The sequence below is a fragment of the Symphalangus syndactylus genome, chromosome 6, assembly GCF_028878055.3.
Source record: "Symphalangus syndactylus isolate Jambi chromosome 6, NHGRI_mSymSyn1-v2.1_pri, whole genome shotgun sequence".
Lineage (NCBI taxonomy): Eukaryota > Metazoa > Chordata > Mammalia > Primates > Hylobatidae > Symphalangus > Symphalangus syndactylus.
In genome coordinates, this window is record NC_072428.2 from 87014750 (window position 1) to 87030430 (window position 15681).

At 32.8% G+C, this 15681-nt stretch overlaps 1 protein-coding gene across 7 annotated transcripts in view; it reads left to right on the top strand.

Annotated features, from left to right (window-relative positions):
* PCLO (piccolo presynaptic cytomatrix protein) overlaps positions 1-15681 on the top strand; it is a 404883-nt gene that overhangs the window by 236935 nt on the left and 152267 nt on the right. For all 7 annotated transcript variants that reach the window (XM_055283384.2, XM_055283385.2, XM_055283386.2 and 4 more), the window contains exon 7: positions 8532-10719. In XM_055283384.2, the coding sequence (XP_055139359.1) occupies positions 8532-10719 (2188 nt within the window). The remainder of the gene's footprint in view (positions 1-8531; positions 10720-15681) is intronic.

Consider the following 15681-nt stretch of genomic DNA (forward strand, 5'->3'; position numbering starts at 1 on the left):
TTTGTAGCCTTATCCCTGCCTTACAGCTTCATCATCCTCCCCCAACCTAAATTCCTAAAATCAAAGGAATATGTTAATTCCTTTACTGAACTATATTTATATATTTTAAAGACCTCTTGTTTGGAGAGGAAAAAAAAATACCCTGCATATTTCACTTCCCTTCCCAATGCTTAAGAGGCATAAATAGCTCTTTTTAGATGATTTTTACACCCTAAAAAGAATGAATGGCCAGGAGCAGAGCAGAAGAATATAAAGTCAGAGAGGAGTATAGTATGTATAAGTATTACTCTTCTTACCAAGGCAAAGAAAAGGCTTATTCTTATATTCAAAGTCAGTGCAGTTCCTGGATGAAGAGAGTTCAAATAAAATGGGACAAATGACCCTAAGAGCAATTTCTATTCTTAAGTTCCCTTTAATTTATTGTACAATTAGAGGGAGAAGACCATGTCTCATTCATCATTTTAATCTCAGTATTTAGTACAGTGAACAGTATGTAAATGTCTGTTGTTCATTAAAAATGTTTCCATCTATTTTTTAACTTTTTTTTGAGCTATCAGATTTTTTTATTCTAATTCCTTTTTTTCCTAAATTATTTTTAAGATAGCAGGAGTTTCTTGAATTTTAAAATTAAGCTTAGCTATGCACCTGGTCTCCTTTAGTGATTCTGGTATTTAATTTCTCAAACTAAATAATGACTTTCTTTCTTAAGGTTTTAATCTCTTTTTAATTACATCATTGATCCTTCTTATAAACTTAGAATAACAGGCAATTTTAACAACGTACTAGGACTTACATAATTTTTCAGTCAGACTGGCAACTCCTTACACTCAAAATTTTCCATAATTATTGCAGTTGTGGACAATTTTTCAAGATTTTTATGGGGTTAGGCTAGAAAGATTCATTTTCTTCACTGAGTATGCTCATTGTTGTAACTGTAGGCACCTTGTTTTTTTCTTCCTGTGTCCTAATAAAACTGTATTATTAAAATAGCTAGTTGAATACCTTTTGAATATTAGTTTGTGATAATTTAATAGTTAAGAATTTTTCTATACAATAAAGGGATTAATTTTAGGGTCCTAAAAATTTATAACAAGGCAAGATAGTCAGGTACATTCCTATCCTTATTAATTTTCTCCTGTCATTACCATAGCCTAGAATGTATCTTTTTCATTTACCCTTTATTCCATCCAGTTCTCTTTTCAAGGCCCTATTTAATTTCTAGTTACTCTAGGAAGTCAGCCTTTTCCCATTCAGAGTAAGGCCCTATGATAAACAAATAGTAGGATTCTCATCATCAATAAATATATTAATTAACAATCGATCAGGATTCTCTGCCTGAGGACATTATCTAGTATATCACATGCATGAGTGTCTTTCAACAAGGGCTATTTTTCCTTCCAGGAGACATTTGCCAATGCATGGTGATGTTTTTGATTGACATGGTATACTGATAGTATCTAGTGGCTACAAGCCAGAGATGCAACTAAACATCTAACAATATAGAATTATCTGGTCCAAAATGCCATTACTGTCAAGGGTGAGAAAGATTTATTAATTACCTATATTGATGCTGGACCACAGATAGCCATGGTTGGTACGTAAATCCCTGACAAATTATATTACTATTTTCCATCCTTATGGCCAAAACTATGTTGATGGCTGTCATGGGAAAACATTAAGTGTTCTGCTCATGCACTGCTAGCATATATCTGTTGCTTCTATGTTATCTACATGGAGTGCCACATTATAATTAAAGAAACTTAAATTGAGCTGTCACAATTTTTTCTCTGACAGAGCCACACTGATTGCTACCTAACATACTGCATTAGAAATCATTGTCAGTGATTGCACATTTACAGTTTGAAGGTTTGCCCTGGGATTTCACATGGTATTGGAGTTAATTTGACTGGTATGTAATAACCAGTGCTGCTTGTTCCATCAGTTAAAGAAGAAAATGAATAAAGATTTTAATAGATAGCTTTCAAACGTTTGTTTTGTTTTTTTCTGTATTTGCTCTTCCATTTTTCCTCTCTCTGTTGGCATAGAGCATTCTCTGGATGTGTTTCCATCTCACAGGAATTAAGGCATCACTAGCCCTAAATGAAACCAGATTATCCTTCATATTTTTCAAAAAATTATGTTTCTTATTTTCCCTCCACTTAGAATACATTCTCCTGTTTAAATACCATCCATTCTTTAAGAACAGGGCTTCCTGTTATATCTTAATCCATCATTCTCTCTTATCCAGTTCCCAATACCTATACATAATTATATACTCATCTACTCACCTTATGTCATGTTATATGGAAAACCTCTTAAGGAGTATGTATCAAAATATCTTGTTTACTGATAATTTTTTGTGGAATTATGCTGTTTGAAAAAGAATCCACATCTCCACCATCTAAATAAAGAGCCTGCATACAAATATTTCCTGCTTAGTTGAGAGAACAAACGTAAATATCCAAGATATTATTATGATGAACATTTATTTCTGACAGTAGGTATGGCTTTCTATATGTATAAAATGAAATATATATTGCTATGTCTCTCTAGCAGTACAATGGTTTTAGAATGGTTTAGAAGTATATGTTTGATATTGACACTGAGAACTGTTTAGCAAAAGACTGAGGTAGTTCTTTTTTTTCTTTCCAACTTCTATTTGAGGTTCAGAGGGTACATATGCAGGTTTGTTACATGGGTAAATTTGGGTAAATTGCATGTCACAGGGGTTTGGACTACAGATTATTTCTTCACCCAGGTAATGAGCACAGTACCTGATAGCTAGTTTTTCGATCACCACTCTTCTCCCACTCTCCACCCTCAAGTAGACCCCAGTGTCTATTGTTCCCTTCTTTGTGTCCATGTGTACTCAATGTTTAGATCCCACTTATAGGTGACAACATATGATGTTTGGTTTTCTGTTCCTGCATTAATTCACTTAGGATAATGGCCTTCAGCTCCATTCATGTTGCTACAAACGACATGATTTCATTCATTTTTATGGCTGTGTAGTATTTCATGGTATATACGTACCACATTTTCTTTATCTAGTCTACCATTGATGAACATCTAGCTTGATTCTATGTCTTTGCTATCGTGAATAGTGCTGTGATGCATATACACATGCATAAGTCTTTATGGTAGAACGATGTATATTCCTTGGAGTATATACAAAGGAATTGCTGGGTCAAATGGTAGTTTTTGTTTTTTTTTAAGTTCTTTGAAAAATCTCCAAACTGCTTTCCACAGTGGCTGAACTAATTTACACTTCCACCAGGAGTGTTTAAGTATTCCTTTTTCTCCACAATCTAGTCAACTTCTGTTTTGTTTTGTTTACTTTTTAATAATAGCCATTCTGACTGGTGTAGGAGGGTATCTCATTGTGGTTTTGATTTGCATTCCCCTAATGATTACTGATGTTGAGCATTTTTTTCATATGCTTGTTAGCTATGTGTATGTCTTTTGAGAAATGTCTACTTATGCCCTTTGCCTATTTTTTAATAAGATTGTTTGTGGTTTTTTTTGTTAAGTGCCTTACAGGTTCTGGACAATAGACCTTTGTCAGATGTATAGTGTGCAGATATTTTCTCCAGTTTTATAGATTTTCTGTCACTCTGTTGATAGTTTTTTTGCTGTGCAGAAGCTCTTTAGTTAGGTCCCACTTGTCCACTTTTGTTCTTACTGCAATCGCTTTCAGAGTCTTCATCATGAAATCTTTGCCAAGTCTTATGTTCAGAATTGCATTTCCTAGGTTTTCTTTTAGGGTTTTTATAGTTTTAGGTTTTATATTTAAGTTTTCACTCCATCTTGAATAGATTTCTGTATATGGTGTAAGGAAAGGGTCCAGTTTCAATCTTTGGCATGTGGCTAACCAGTTTTCCTAGCACCATTTATTGAATAAGGAGTCATTTCTCCTTTGCTAGTTATTGTCAACTTTGTTGAAGTTCAGATTGCTGTAGGTGTGCAACTTTATTTCTGGGTTCTATATTCTGTTCCATTGTTGTATGTGTCTGTTTTTGTACCCGTTTCATGCTGTTTTGTTTACTATAACCTTGTAGTATGAAGTTGGATAGTATAATGCCTCTAGCTTTGTTTTTGTTTGTTTGTTTTTGCTTAGGATTGCTTTAGCTGTTTGAGCTATTTTTGGTTCCATATGAATTTTAGAATAGATTTTTATAATTTTGTGGAAAATGTTGTTGGTAGTTTGATAGAAATACTATTGAATCTATATATTGCTTTGGGCAGTATGGTGAGGTAGTTTCTTCAAACAACAATTTCCTAAAAATATTCATAATTTATTAGTTATTTGTGGGCAAAGTGTAGGTTTCTTCCATCTAGTGTCTCTTGTATCAATGCCTTTAGCATCTAGAGCAATGCATTATAGAATTATACTTAACAACTATTTGAATACATCAATAAATTGAATGTTTTCGTATTTATTATATATAATACTGGATGAATAATTTTGGTCTAGCATCTAGGACTTTAAACAATAGCTTTTGTGTATTTTTAGTTTTTCAATATTTAAAAAAACTACAGATCTTTCTTTTCTCATCCTCATGTTGAGCTCAGAGAATTCTGACAATGAATTAAGGCACATACATATATTTAAGTCACTTAGGATAGTGTGGCTGTGTACTTTACTTATTATTTTCATTAATATTCCTGACACTCCAAAACAAGCAAATTTTCCTTTCCTTTTCCATATATAAATGGTATAAATTTCATTATATAAATTAACTTTCCTAAAGAAAATGTTCTTTAAAATTACTTTGGACAGCAAACCTTATCCTGAAGGTTATTTGCTTGTTAGCTTGATTACCTCATTGATGTTGCAATCTGCAGTTAGTGATTTTTTTCCAGTCTTTCTTAAATCTTTATTCTATTATTAGGGCTTTTTGTTCCTTTCTCTTTGTCTATTTTCACAGCTATTTTAAAATATTTTAAATTTATATATCCAGTATATTTAGTACAATTTTTTTTTCTAGATTAAAGGCACCAGGTCTATCTGAAAACAACTTTTAAGAGCTGGTCAACACAGAAAACCATAGTAAACAACAAGTTTTTTTCTAGAGTGTCTTGCCATCTTTAGTCATGGCTTCCAGCTACGTCATCTTTAATCATAATAAACTTTCTTTATGCAATTTTGATCTTTTTAAAATAAATTATATTGTATTGCTTTTATCTCTGTATTTGGAGTTCTGAACTCTTATTTTATGTTATATTGATTTAATTAGAATTAAATACCTAGTTGAGAGGTTTTCTTAAATTAGAATTAAATACTTAGTTGAGAAGTTTTTATTGTTTTAAAATAAGTTTTATTTGTCAGAGTCAGTTCTTTTTGAATTATAAGTTGATAAGACATTACTTCGAGTTCTTTATTGTATTTCTGTCTGCCCTCTTAAGTGATACTAACCAGTCCTAAAACATAGTATACACCCCTCACACACATGCTTAAATTTAAATCTGTGGGGTTCTAATGGTTCTGTAGTTCAGATCCTCCTTGTATAAGTGTGCCTAGCAAAGTGCTTTGAAGAGAGGAGACATTTAATAAATATCTGTCTAAGTGAATTGAATAATTATGTATTTTAGGGAAAATCTAAAAGAAAATTTATGCTGTGGAGGAAAATTCATGAATGATCATATTTATAATTTAACCAAAAGATGGCAGAAAACTCTAATAAAGGACTGAAGTTTTTCTTTAGGGCTCTTGTATTCTTCCCACATCCTCCTTCATTGTTTAAAATCTATTGCTTTCTCTCAACTAGCCATTAATGCTGTTTGACCCTCTAATGGTTTCTCAGTGGGCATCCAATCTTCTTTAGCTTTAGAACAAAGATTTATTTCAACCTGTCAATGCAGTTAAAGCCTTGGTTTCTTTGAGCTAAACTATGTTTTAAAACCATTTAAAATAGAGACCAAAATTTTAAAATATGGATTTTCTTGAATGAAACAGATCTCACCACACTGGGTCTCTATTTCTTCACGGCAGCAATATTCTGGAGCCAGCCTTGACAGAGGGAACTTAAATTCTCAGGTCAACACATTCACTCAATTACCTTCTGGCTCCTGCAGGCAATTGGGTTATAGCCTCTCCCATAGTCAAGTACTCCTCCATTTTCATTCCCAGTAGAACTTTCCTGACGTGACCTATATTTTTTTCTCTTTTTTAAAATTATACTTTTAAGTTCTGGGATACATGTGCAGAATGTGCAGGTTTGTTACTTAGGTATACACGTGCCATGGTGGTTTGGGGCACCCATAAACACATAAGAGCATATGACAAGTATAGTGATTGGTCAGTATTTCCTCTCTTTTTTTCTCACCTAAACACAAGAAGTGCAAGCCTACCTTACACATATGTACAATATATAACTATTTGTAATGTGCGTTTTGAAAAGAAGTGACTTCCAAGTTCAAATATAGCTTCTAAGCTGGGATTCTTAGGGACTTCAATTTTCAACCATTATTAAGTTCTTTGGACTATGAAAATGTTATCAGTGGTTATATTTAAAATTTCTGGTTGTGACCAAACATTAGAATAAAATATTGGTCATACTTTTCATTTCATATTCTCCTCTTTTTATTGCATCTTTGTTAGTCATCACAGTCTTGAGTAACACAAACACCCTTTTGTCAAACCATTTCATAATCATAATCATGTGGAAAAGGTAAACATGTTAAATTTTCAAATTCTTATGCATATGTCAGATCTACCACATGCATATTAAGAAAAACAAATAGTATGTAGTTTTCAGCCTCCTGTTGAACAACATTATAATCAGAGGACTGAAGATGTTTTTGTGGAACAACTTTTTTAAAAACGTGATGTATCTATGTTAATATTTTTAGTATCAAGAAAATTATTGTAGGATCTTAATTTTTATTTTATTACCATTTATTTATGGCCCATCGATATTCAACATGTTTCATGTGTACTTTTTTACAAGTGAAAAAAAATGTAAAGATCTAGAATGTGGGTTAATCAAGAAACCATAGTTTTCTATAGAAATATAGAGATTTTTAAAGGAATTGATATTTAATGAGTGCCTGTAATGTGTAGTTAGTATTTTACATAGTTGTCTCACTTGATTTTTATAACAATTCTGTGATTAATTGTGAGTATTTTATAAAATGAAAAGAATTGAGAATGAGTAGGAAGAAATAAATGACATGTCAAACAGCTGCCTTGGGGACTTCAGTACCCCATATACGTTGGGATTGCTCTATGAGGAAAAACAAACTACTACACCAAAGTCACTTTACCTTATTTCAAAGATTCATAACATTTATTCATTTCCATCCAAATATTTTAAATTTTAGAAACATATAAACTTCAATAAACCTTTAGGATTTTGTTTCATATTATGATGTCTATTAAGGGAGCAACTAGTGGGGTTACATGAAGGGAGCAGAAATATGATAACAGAAAACAAACAAAAATTATCAAAGAAATAAATTTGGAAATAATAAAAAGGCAATGAAAGTACAGAGTCTTGGAAAAAGGTGACCTAATTAATAAGGCACAATTTTCAGGTACAATATTTATAGACTCTTATTTTTTCTATTTTCTACCCTCAATATTTGGTGACTGGGGGAAAATTGGAAAATTAATGTATTTGGATTATAATAGAAAAGAAAAGAAAGCATCTTGTAAAGAATATGCAACTGGAAAGCAGAAGACCTGAGATCTAGTTGTAAATGTGCCACTGAATACTTAGGTAGCTTGGAGTACATCAGTTTATTTTAACTATAAGTGCTCAAAGTAATCTGTCATGTCTTTTGATATTCTAAAATTGTGTGATTCTTAAGACCTTCAATTCTTAGAAAGCAAGTTTATGACAAATTAGCCAAATGAAATGAAAAATATCTGAAAACTCACCGACTTTATACTTTTATCTGATTTTTTAAAAGGTCCCAATGGATTTTTGTTGGTCAGTTCTTTTTGCTTCATATGGAAGTTACTAGAGCATTAAAAAGAAACTATACTGCAGGATAATAAAGTCAAAGAAAACCAAATAGTCATGAAAATCTTGAAATATTAAATAGAAAATTAGTCCAGATTATCCCTTTTTTTAGAAAAAAAAGACTTTAGATCATTTGAAGATGTAATTTAAAAAATAGGAATGACAGCCACTCCAGGGGGCAAAAGTAGGAATGAGAAGATAGGCTCATTTACATAGTAAATGAACATCTTCAACAAATGTAATTTAAATTTTAGATGATTAATAAAACACTCTGGAAATAGATTAAGTAAATAATCTTATGTATATTAAATGTAGATGAAAAATGAGTTTTTATAACTGCTAATGTTATAGGAGTTATAATTAACCAATTTATTTAAAAAATTATTTTTCAGTTAATTGTATTTGTGACCAATACTTGATATTATATGCATATATTTTATTTTATCATGCTGTGATAGCAAAATCATACATGAAATCATTTTTATTAAATATAATTCTTGGAAGTTGATTTGGTTTTTATTTTTCTTTATAATAAAGTACTATATTTTGTTTACTTGATTATAGACTAAAGGTTCTCAAACCATGACATCCTCTGGAACCCAGAAAAAAGTTAAAAGAACTCTGCCAAATCCACCTCCTGAGGAGATTTCCACAGGAACTCAATCCACATTCAGCACAATGGGCACCGCTTCCAGGAGAAGGATCTGCAGAACCAACACAATGGCACGAGCCAAGATTCTCCAGGACATAGACAGAGAGCTTGATCTTGTGGAAAGGGAGTCTGCAAAACTTAGAAAGAAACAAGCAGAGCTTGATGAAGAAGAAAAGGAGATTGATGCCAAGCTACGATACCTGGAAATGGGAATTAACAGGAGGAAAGAGGCACTATTAAAGGAGAGAGAAAAGAGAGAACGAGCCTACCTCCAGGGAGTAGCGGAGGATCGTGATTACATGTCTGACAGTGAAGTGAGTAGCACAAGACCAACCCGAATAGAAAGTCAGCATGGCATTGAGCGACCAAGAACTGCTCCCCAAACTGAATTCAGCCAGTTTATACCACCACAAACCCAAACAGAATCTCAACTAGTTCCTCCAACAAGTCCTTACACACAATACCAGTACTCTTCCCCTGCTCTTCCTACCCAAGCACCCACCTCATACACCCAACAGTCTCATTTTGAGCAACAAACTTTGTACCATCAGCAAGTTTCACCTTATCAGACTCAGCCAACATTCCAAGCTGTGGCAACAATGTCCTTCACACCTCAAGCTCAACCTACACCAACCCCACAGCCTTCTTATCAGTTACCTTCACAGATGATGGTGATACAACAGAAGCCACGGCAAACTACATTATATTTGGAGCCCAAGATAACCTCAAACTATGAAGTGATTCGCAACCAACCCCTTATGATAGCACCTGTTTCTACTGATAACACATATGCTGTTTCCCATCTTGGTAGTAAGTACAATAGTTTAGACTTGAGAATAGGTTTGGAGGAAAGAAGTAGCATGGCAAGCAGTCCAATATCAAGCATATCTGCAGATTCTTTCTATGCAGATATTGATCACCATACTCCACGAAATTATGTCCTAATTGACGACATTGGAGAGATCACCAAAGGAACAGCAGCATTAAGCACCGCATTTAGCCTTCATGAAAAGGATCTGTCAAAAACAGACCGTCTCCTTCGAACCACTGAGACACGCCGGTCTCAAGAAGTGACAGATTTCCTAGCACCTTTACAGTCTTCCTCTAGATTGCATAGTTATGTGAAGGCGGAGGAAGACCCAATGGAGGATCCTTATGAGTTAAAGCTTCTGAAACATCAGATTAAACAGGAATTTCGTAGAGGGACAGAGAGCTTAGATCACCTTGCTGGTCTTTCTCATTATTACCATGCTGATACTAGCTATAGACATTTTCCAAAATCTGAGAAGTATAGCATCAGTAGACTCACACTTGAAAAACAAGCAGCAAAACAACTGCCAGCAGCCATACTTTATCAAAAGCAGTCAAAGCATAAGAAATCACTAATTGACCCTAAAATGTCAAAATTTTCACCTATTCAAGAAAGTAGAGACCTTGAACCTGATTATTCAAGCTATATGACTTCAAGCACTTCATCTATTGGTGGCATTTCCTCCAGGGCAAGGCTTCTTCAAGATGATATCACTTTTGGCCTCAGAAAAAATATTACAGACCAACAAAAATTTATGGGATCCTCTCTTGGCACAGGACTGGGCACATTAGGAAATACCATACGCTCAGCTCTGCAGGATGAAGCAGATAAGCCATATAGTAGTGGCAGCAGGTCCAGACCTTCCTCCAGACCTTCCTCTGTCTATGGGCTTGATTTATCAATTAAAAGGGATTCTTCTAGCTCTTCCCTAAGACTGAAAGCTCAAGAGGCTGAAGCTCTAGATGTTTCCTTTAGTCATGCATCATCCTCTGCCAGAACTAAGCCGACCAGTTTGCCAATTAGTCAAAGTAGAGGAAGAATACCAATTGTGGCCCAGAATTCTGAGGAAGAAAGCCCACTCAGTCCTGTTGGCCAGCCAATGGGAATGGCCAGGGCTGCAGCTGGACCCCTGCCACCAATATCTGCAGACACCAGGGATCAGTTTGGATCAAGCCACTCATTGCCTGAAGTTCAGCAACACATGAGGGAAGAATCACGGACTCGAGGCTATGACCGTGACATAGCATTCATCATGGATGACTTCCAACATGCCATGTCAGACAGTGAAGGTAAATTGGGCCTCAAACTACCCTGTTACTCTCAAAACTCAAACTCTTATTTTTCTGCATGTTTAATTTCCCTTCTCCAGAGATGTATCCTACTTTTCTTGGTGTGTCTTTTGCATGTTTACTTCAATTTTATTTCTTGTAAATGGAAATTTTATCATGTGTATAGATTCTGTAGCATGCTTTTCTTTATTTAGTTTTACTTTATTCCTTTATTGTTCTGTTTCTTGATTGTTTGCTTGATTTGTTTGGTGTCTGCTTTTCTAAAACCATGATCAAATAATTCTGTCAATAAAATATGGTCATCCTATAAATCCATAGTTGAAAAGTTTTTCATTGTATGTTTCTTTCATTTTTAAAAATACATTTTAAAAGTTATTGGTCAGTTTCTTTCAGTTTCTGAAATTATTAAATTTTAGAGCCATGAAATACTATTCTGATAGACTTTGTAATAGAAAATCATTTATGGCATCTGTATGAGATCAGTGTTCATTAGTTCAGAAGATTTCTATTTTTGAGAACTTTTGGATAAGTTCTTGATGTTAGTATAATGTAGAATTTTGTTATTTTCCTTAAATAAAAGATTTCTGTTTTATCTTTCTCTCTCATTATGAATACTATTATTTACAAATTTGTAATTTTGCATTATATGCTAGAAAGTTTAGTACTAAATAAGACATGAAAATAAAGAATCGTATTAGTATGTATGAGGTATTCTTTAAAATTGAAACCTTGTAACCTTATTTTGTGATTTTAGTTATTTAGAGTTCAAGCCTTCCTGATCTGCCCATTTAGCCTTTTCCTTTGGTTTCTTGGGTTTGTTTTTTGTATCATCCCATGTTTTTGCCCTAAATTGACTTGCTAGTTTTCCGTGTTGAACAAGTAAATACTTAACTAAAAACTGATTTAAGGTAGCTTTGTGTTTAAAGATATACAACCATAAACATTTTTGAAAGTTATCTAGTCCAAGTCTAATATTGAAGATGAGGGAGGAACGATACAAAGGCGTGAAGAGCCTAGCCCATACCAAGAGGATTCATGACTCTTGACTCTTGGTCCTTTTTTTTCCACCTCCTTTGGTTTACATTTGAATGTAGATGTAGATGGAGTTCTGGAAATAAAATATTTTTGATCAAATAAAAGCATTATTATTTCCTTCCTTTACAGACTCCAAAGAACTAAGCTAACATGAACATCTCCCCTTTCAAACATAACATCTTTCTTGAGGACTCACAGGAAAATACATATTTTTGTGAAAAGGAATTTTTTCCCACATCTTTGTCTAGATGAATAGGAGTTTAGGAATTCAAATCTGGATTTTAATAGATTTTTTATTGAACTAAAATAATCACTGTATCTGAAGGAGGACAAACTGCTTTTGTTTGTGAAATTCCAATAGATTAGTCATTTTCTGATTTGTTTTCATCTCTACAGGCTATTGGATTGACCATTTTTATTGACAATTAGTTAATTGAATAAAATACTCAATTTGTGGGTTTTTTATTTAGATGATTATTTGAATAAATGTACATTGTAAGAATTGTGATATGTGGGAACAGTCTTTAACATTTCCTCTTTACAATCCACATTTTATAAACATTTTATACATAGAAAATGACAATTGCAGAAGAGTAAAGAGATTATTCAATAGTCGTGTCTATAAAATAACAAAATAAAACAGAAACCCTAGAGGGTCAATGGCATAACGAAATGCCTTAAGATTGTGTGTACATGATGAGCATATATCTAAAGAGAGTTTGATTTATCATCATAGATATTTTGTCAACATGCTGCCAGATATTTAGATGTTGCTATATATCCCAATATGTGGCACTTATATACAGCCATATAAAAATAACAGAATGTTCTATTTCGCTTTTATATGTTTGAATGATGTATAGGTCATAATCATCAAAGACTGTGTGAAAAACATTGTTTTGATAAAATAGAGGATGAGATACCATGCAGCATATAAAATTATGAATTGTGTAAAGATGATACCAAAGAAGTGAGGCAATTAAAATTTAAGTGAAATTAAACTAAAATATATTTTAAAATTAAGCAGACAAGGAAATTATTCATAAAGATTATGTTGATATAAATTTGGGCAGGAAAACTATAACAATTATATATGAATTACATATGTAATGGTATGTGTGTGAATTGTAGTGATTACTTCTAAATGATGTATGTAGTAAAATGTTACATATTTTCTTTGTTTATGTATCACATAAGCATGCTATTTTTCTTCTAATGAGTAATGGTGTACTTTTCATTTGAAATCTTGAATTCCTTCAGTATTTAAAAAAATAGAAGAAACTACTTTTTTCCAATCAATAATTCCTGACATTTATTAACTCATGAAGGATTAGGAATTTTTAACAGATTTTTAGCAAATATATGCTCTATCTATATTTGAATGTACTAAGATAACTTTGAATAGTATAACATTCTACAGGTTATTTAGTATCCCGTGAACAAAACAAATTTAATTGCTTTCAAATTATTTGTTGTATGCTTTCCCAAATTCAATTAAACTGTATAAGTTATAGGATATAAGACAGTCATTAGATATATTCTAAAAGATTTGTTGATGTTGAAATATCTTTCTTGAGGAAAAATCTATATAGACATAGTTTTTGTTGCTTAATATTTATTAATATTTTTAGCTTGAAGCAAGCTAGAAACATGCCGGACGTGGTGGCTCACGCCTGTAATCCCAGCACTTTGGGAGGCTGAGGCGGGTGGATCACGATGTCAAGAGATCGAGACCATCCTAGCCAACATGGTGAAACCCCATCTCTACTAAAAATACAAAAATTAGCTGGGCGTGGTGGCGCACGTCTGTAGTCCCAGCTACTTGGGAGCCTGAGGCAGGAGAATCGTTTGAACCTGGAAGGTGGAGGTTGCAGTCAGTTGAGATCGCGCCACTGCAGTCCAGCCTGGCGACAGAGTGAGACTTCGTCTCAAAAAAAAAAAAAAAAAATGTACTTCATCTCATGTCCTCCGATATATACAGCCTTTTTAAAAGTATATATATTTGACCAATATTTGATACTGAGAAGAATTAAACTGTTTATGTAACTGTAGCCTGCAGACAGTACTAGATCCAGAAATAACTTATTTGTATTTCACTTTTAGGAATTCAAGAAAATATTGTCAAGTTTAAAAAAAAATTGGTAATCTCCTTCAAATGATTTGAACTAATTCAGAATTTTTTTGTTATAAAATTTACTTTTTCACTGAGATTTTACCATGAAAGATAAGACAGTTATAAACAACATTTATGTACAACTGGTTCTAAATAATGAAAATAAAATTCAATACAAAAGCAGATTCATTTAATCTGCTTGCTCTTGGTTGATTATAAATTCCTATGCAAAGGGTGATAGTCATCCTTATTCAGTTACACATAGAGTTATTATAAAAAATAACAGAAAATCAAAATACATAATCAGAATTACTGGTAATAAATTGACAGAATTTGGGTCAGGTTGAACTTCTACTTTATTTCTATAGACACAGCCAAACAAAACACACATTTCAAAGAATTATATTTAGAATTCAATTAAGAAAGTTATATATTCAAATGAAATCATGTACTACATCATAAAGGATATTAATTTATTAAAATCAGTATAAATTATTGTTCTATTTTCATGAGAAATCTATAATAAAGTCCTGTAAGAAGTAAGACAAAAGTAGTGTCAGTGTCATTGGGAATAATCTAATAGATTTTAAGAGACTAATGATTAAATAATGAATTTGTTTTGTATTTACTTGTCAAATGTCTATTACACCAAATTTCTTGGTAAGTTCAGTCACTTGGTTTCAAATTAAGACTGGAAAACCATAATTATTGAGCAGATTGTGAAAAATATCTGCATCAGCGAGGTTCAAAGGACAAATTAATATTTATTTTTAAACGTGTTTATCATAATTAGGATGTTTACTTTTTCTAGTTGATGACTAATTATTCTATGCTTCATTCATTCCAATATTTATTGGATGTTTTGCCTTGTGCAGGGCATTGATTTTAGTATTGAGGGAGGGGGAAAAAAAGACAATATGAGCCTTGTCTTTAAGCAGCTTAGAATAGGTGAGATCAGTCAAGTACATATGCAATCATGAAACAGATATGTATTAATGTATTTTCTCAAATCTAAGACTGATTAACCCATGACACATCATTGCTCGTTTTGTATTATGGGAGGAAAATGCTGTGGTTAAGTAGCAGTGTTGACCACAGGAGGTATAGAGGTGAGTAGTGGTACATATGCTGTGGGTTTGCCATCCCCGGCAGCGATGAAATGATGGAAATGGCCTAGGGGAAAATGTTGGGAGGAGGTTTTGGAAGAGATGATAGTCAGGAATGTAGATAGAAAAATAAAACTATTGTATGGCATTCTAGAAGCTGGAGTTTCAAGAAAGTGGAGGTTGACAACATTATCAACAAATCTTTAAAGGATAAACACTTGAGAAGCATTGTTCCTTCTACTGTTTAGGAAGCAGGAAGCAACAAAGTATTTCCAGAGACTGCTAATTAGAGAGTCTTTTACAAAGAATAAAACAATTTATTAAAAGGCAAATTCTATATATTAGGGAAAATAAGAGGTTCAGTCATTATAGAATATCTTGAAAAGACCTATGAGATACTAATGAATGAAATTTAAAATAATAATTGTGTACCTTAAATATAGTTGCATTGTCAAAAAAGTATGCTGTGAAATTTTGTCACAGTGTGAGTATAAAAAGCAGGCAACCAAGTCTTCAATCTATTTTCTAAATCAGTGCTTCTCTTAAAAAATAATCATTTTATTTTTATTTAACAATTATAATAGAGGTATTTTTAATATTAGGCTACTAAGTAGTCATGGCACACATGTTCCTAACAATAACACAAGAATTCTCTTAGAAACAAATGTTTTTGTTCATTGTGAATGTCATAGAAATGTCTTATTTTCA